Source organism: Staurois parvus, unplaced genomic scaffold, assembly GCF_062004578.1.
Source record: "Staurois parvus isolate SC_StPar_1 unplaced genomic scaffold, SC_StPar_1.0 ptg000253l, whole genome shotgun sequence".
NCBI lineage: Eukaryota > Metazoa > Chordata > Amphibia > Anura > Ranidae > Staurois > Staurois parvus.
Window position 1 is genome coordinate 1,246,745 of NW_028318049.1, and position 6,000 is coordinate 1,252,744.

General features: G+C 41.0%; 1 protein-coding gene across 1 annotated transcript in view; it reads left to right on the forward strand.

Moving 5' to 3' along the window:
• Positions 1-5,507, forward strand: part of JHY (junctional cadherin complex regulator) — a 68,791-nt gene extending 63,284 nt beyond the window's left edge. Inside the window, exon 8 of the mRNA XM_089680916.1 lies at positions 4,360-5,507. Within this exon, the coding sequence (XP_089537042.1) occupies positions 4,360-4,560 (201 nt within the window). The 3' untranslated portion in view covers positions 4,561-5,507. The remainder of the gene's footprint in view (positions 1-4,359) is intronic.
• The last annotated feature ends 493 nt before the right edge of the window (positions 5,508-6,000 follow it).

The following is a 6,000-nucleotide window of genomic DNA, read 5'->3' on the forward strand; positions in this document are numbered from 1 at the left end:
GTGGTATACTTGGACAGAGGGGTGGCGGTGGACGTGGTATACTTGGACAGAGGGGTGGCGGTGGACGTGGTATACTTGGACAGAGGGGTGGCGGTGGACGTGGTATACTTGGACAGAGGGGTGGCGGTGGACGTGGTATACTTGGACAGAGGGGTGGTGGTGGACGTGGTATACTTGGACAGAGGGGTGGTGGTGGACGTGGTATACTTGGATTTTGCAAAAGCATTTGACACAGTTCCCCACACACAGCTAATGTATAAGGTAAAGTCTACAGGCTTGGAAATATCTGTATGTAAATGGGTACAAAACTGGCTAAAAGACCAAATTCAGAGAGTAGTGGTTAATGTTTCATACTCTGAATGGTCTGGGGGTGTCAGTGGTGTACCCCAAGGTTCAGTGCTGGGACCCTTACTTTTTAATATATTTATAAACAATATAGGGTCTGGGATTATAAATCCCATTTCAGTCTTTGCAGATGACACCAAGCTGTGCAGTGGAATAACGTCCTTACAGGATGTCTCCAATTTACAAGCCGACCTCAATGCACTGTGTAATTGGGCAACTATGAGACAAATGAGGTTTAATGTTGCTAAATGTAAGGTTCAGCACTTGGGGGCTAAGAATATGCATGCATCATACATACTAGGGGGGTACAACTGGGGGAATCAACGGTGGAGAAGGATCTGGGGGATCTGGCAGATCACAAGCTTAATAATGGCATGCAATGCCAAGCTGCGGTTTCTAAGGCGAGCAAAATCCTCTCTTGTATTAAAGAGGTATAGACTCCAGAGAGAGATATCATTTCCCCCGGTACTAATCATTAGTAATACCTCATCTGGAATATGCAGTTCAGTTTTGGGCACCAATTCACAAGAAGAACATTGAGGAACTGGAGAAAGTACAGAGAAGGGCAACCAAACTGATAAGAGGCATAGAGGAGCTCAGCTATGAGGAAAGATTAGAGGAACTGAATTTATTCTCTCTTGAGAAGAGGAGATTAAGGGGGGATATGATCTCCATGTATAATACATAAGGGGGGATATGATCTCCATGTATAATACATAAGGGGGGGTATGATCTCCATGTATAATACATAAGGGGGATGTGATCTCCATGTATAATACATAAGGGGGGATATGATCACCATGTATAATACATAAGGGGGGATATGATCTCCATGTATAATACATAAGGGGGGGATATGATCTCCATGTATAATACATAAGGGGGGGATATGATCTCCATGTATAATACATAAGGGGGGATATGATCTCCATGTATAATACATAAGGGGGGGATATGATCACCATGTATAATACATAAGGGGGATATGATCACCATGTATAATACATAAGGGGGATATGATCTCCATGTATAATACATAAGGGGGATATGATCACCATGTATAATACATAAGGGGGGATATGATCTCCATGTATAATACATAAGGGGGATATGATCTCCATGTATAATACATAAGGGGGATATGATCTCCATGTATAATACATAGGGGGGGATATGATCTCCATGTATAATACATAGGGGGGGATATGATCTCCATGTATAATACATAGGGGGGGATATGATCTCCATGTATAATACATAGGGGGGGATATGATCTCCATGTATAATACATAAGAGGGGATATGATCTCCATGTATAATACATAAGGGGGGATATGATCACCATGTATAATACATAAGGGGGGATATGATCACCATGTATAATACATAAGGGGGGATATGATCTCCATGTATAATACATAAGGGGGGGATATGATCTCCATGTATAATACATAAGGGGGGATATGATCTCCATGTATAATACATAAGGGGGGATATGATCACCATGTATAATACATAAGGGGGGATATGATCTCCATGTATAATACATAAGGGGGGATATGATCTCCATGTATAATACATAAGGGGGGATATGATCTCCATGTATAATACATAAGGGGGGGGGATATGATCTCCATGTATAATACATAAGGGGGATATGATCACCATGTATAATACATAAGGGGGATATGATCTCCATGTATAATACATAAGGGGGATATGATCACCATGTATAATACATAAGGGGGGATATGATCTCCATGTATAATACATAAGGGGGGGATATGATCTCCATGTATAATACAGAAGGGGGATATGATCACCATGTATAATACATAAGGGGGATATGATCTCCATGTATAATACATAAGGGGGATATGATCTCCATGTATAATACATAGGGGGGGATATGATCTCCATGTATAATACATAGGGGGGGATATGATCTCCATGTATAATACATAAGGGGGATATGATCTCCATGTATAATACATAAGGGGGATATGATCTCCATGTATAATACATAAGGGGGATATGATCTCCATGTATAATACATAAGAGGGGATATGATCTCCATGTATAATACATAAGGGGGGATATGATCACCATGTATAATACATAAGGGGGGATATGATCTCCATGTATAATACATAAGGGGGGATATGATCACCATGTATAATACATAAGGGGGGGATATGATCTCCATGTATAATACATAAGAGGGGATATGATCTCCATGTATAATACATAAGGGGGGATATGATCACCATGTATAATACATAAGGGGGATATGATCTCCATGTATAATACATAAGGGGGATATGATCTCCATGTATAATACATAAGGGAGGATATGATCTCCATGTATAATACATAAGGGGGGATATGATCTCCATGTATAATACATAAGGGGGGATATGATCTCCATGTGTAATACATAAGGGGGGATATGATCTCCATGTATAATACATAAGGGGGGATATGATCTCCATGTATAATACATAAGGGGGATATGATCTCCATGTATAATACATAAGGGGGATATGATCTCCATGTATAATACATAAGGGGGATATGATCTCCATGTATAATACATAAGGGGGGATATGATCTCCATGTATAATACATAAGGGGGGATATGATCTCCATGTATAATACATAAGGGGGATATGATCTCCATGTATAATACATAAGGGGGATATGATCTCCATGTATAATACATAAGGGGGGATATGATCACCATGTATAATACATAAGGGGGGATATGATCTCCATGTATAAATACATCAGTGGTTCATATAGTGAACTTGGTGTAGAGTTATTTACCCTGAGGTCATCACAGAAGACAAGGGGGCACTCTTTACGTCTGGAGGAAAAGAGATTTAACCTCCAAACACGGAAAGGTTTCTTCACAGCTGTGAAAATGTGGAATAGACTCCCTCAAGAGTTGGTTCTGGCCAGCTCAGTGGATTGCTTTAAAAAAGTCCTGGATTCTTTCCTAGATACACAGAATATAACTGGATACTAACATTTACAGGTAAAGTTGATCCAGGGAATATCCGATTGCTGCTCGGAGGATCAGGAAGGAATTTTTTCATCTGCAGGAGCAAATTGGATCATGCTTTGCTGGGTGTTTTTGCCTTCCTCTGGATCAATTGTGGGTATAGGATTATAACTTTTTTGGGTTGAACTGGATGGACTTTGGTCTTTTTTCAGCCAGACTATCTATAACTATATATCAGTAAATCATGATGGCCGAGGTGCTACAAGCAGGCGATGCCACTGTAAGCCTGATTTTATTCTTATATAGGACAAGAAAGGATTCACTTTACTGCACAGAACAAAATGGTGAATTATTTAAGCCAGGCCTAGAGGAATAAAATTAATGGCTACACAAGGAATAGTCCAAGATAAGTGTTAAAGCCCAACTTCTGGAAATCTGAAAATTCCTTCTGCCAATGGGGCTAGATATGTGCAATTAGTTTAGTTACAAATCAAACTTCAGATGAAATTTTCGTTATTTGGAGACTTGGATGTGTATGAATTTCCGAATCACAATAGTAACAAATTCCAATATATACATACATTTTCAAACATGAATTCAAATTAAAAATGGAAATATATTGCAATAAATACAGTAAGGAATCCAAATTAATTAAGATGTTTCCTACATAGACTTCTAGAATAGAATAGAATAGAATAGGAAATAAATGGATAGAACAGAATAAACTTTAAAGAAATAGAATAGAAAATAATACTCTAGAATAAAACAGAACAGAAAAGAATAGAATATAATGGATTAAAGCAGAATAGAATATAATAGAATAGAATGGAAAATAAAGGTATAGCATAGAAAATAAAAGAATAAAATAAAACAGAATAGAAAAGAAAAGAATAGACTAGAAAAGAATAGAATAGTCATAGAATAGTCATCGGTCATGACTTTTAAAAGACTATAAGAGAACTGAATGTTGCTTGGGTGTTCTTTAATCCCTTTATTATTGTCTGTTTCCAGAGCCTGGAATACGCTAGTAGAATTCCGCGGCCACACCAATCACCCAAAGCATCCAGCGAGAAGCAATCTTATGGCGGTGTGAGAAGAGCATTGAGTTATGATACCCTCCTCCCACACAACAAACTTCTGGAAGACCTGAAGGCCCGCCATGAACAGGAGAAGGTGGCTGTGGCCGCCATCAGCGCGTTTCACATTACATGATGCATTTTATGTATGTAACAGGGCTCTCACAACCAGGCATTGTTAGATATATTCATGTGCATCTAGCAGATTTCATGTACAGCATGATCTGTAGGACTCATACTGGGCATAGATCAAGCTTGAAGGTCATATGGAATCAGAGCTGCTGTAAGAGGGGATACAGGCAGTATCCCCATACCAGGCCTGGGCCCCTTTGGATCAGCAGGGGACTCAGGCTTGACTACCTGTGTGAGAGCTTTACCACTAGCAATGATGTAGCCAATTCATGGTGAGCCTTTCCCTCATAGCCATTCATAGACATTCTGTCTGCCCATCTCTGGTTCCAACCGTAGTTCTGCTGCCTATGTTGTGTCCAACCATTCCAAGTGAAGCCTGATACCCCATCCAGGGGCGGACTGATCATTTGGGAACTTGGGCACTGCCCGCGGGCCTGGGGTCAGTAGGGAGCCCCATGAGATGCCCCTGGTACCTTTCATATGCTTTTTTTGGGTGTGGTTTGAGTGTGGGCGAGGACACAGGGGCCCCATGATCCCCTTTTGCCCGGGGGCCCCATGAGTTGTCAGTCCGCCCCTGGCTCGATCATCAACACCATACCATGAAAGGTCACCTTGGTTGGATATCATTCAATATAATTGGACCTGTGATGTTTGATGCATACTATATATTTTGTCCAGTGTTGGGTGGCCCTGCCAGGTAGGATACGAGGACCCATGATCACAAGAGGAGTTCTGCAGAAACTGCTCTGACCCGGAGGATGATCAGGGATGACTTCCAACAACAAAAAATGAGAGCAAAGGAGGGTGTGTCAGTTCACTCCAACCAATCAGATGTCACCTACCATCCTGCAACTTATTTTTTATTTTATTTTATTTAAGTTCTTTCATATTTGACCTCAGCTCACGGTGCTTGAACAGGTGTTGAATTTTGGGGTGCTTCTATTCTATTGTCATCATTAGAGATGAGCGAAGAAATGAAAAATTCGATTCGACTGATTCGGCGAATTCGTGGACAATATTCGATTCGAGTCGAATAAATTCGCTGTGAATTTAACTTAAAAAAGGGTGTTTCTAGGCTTCAGAGAGACTTAATATTAGTGCAGAACACTGTACCTTTAATTTAAATGCCCTTGGAGTCTGCTGGGGAAGAGAAATAATACTGTCAGTCAGTATGACATGCAGATGAGTGCCGTCGATCTTAGAATCACCGCACACTTCACTCATTTGGGCAGTCACGGGGCCAAAACCAGAGTGTGGAGCCACAGTGTGGCGGTGGAGGCAGCAGCAATGGGAGGCCATACAGCACCCTATGACAAAAATGGAAACCACCAGCAGTGTGAGGAGACCTGAAAGTGGCACATGGCAGAGTGTGGCGATAGAGACAGCAGCAATGGGAGGCCGTACAGGGACCCATGACACACTCTGGACCTGGCAGCAGCATGAG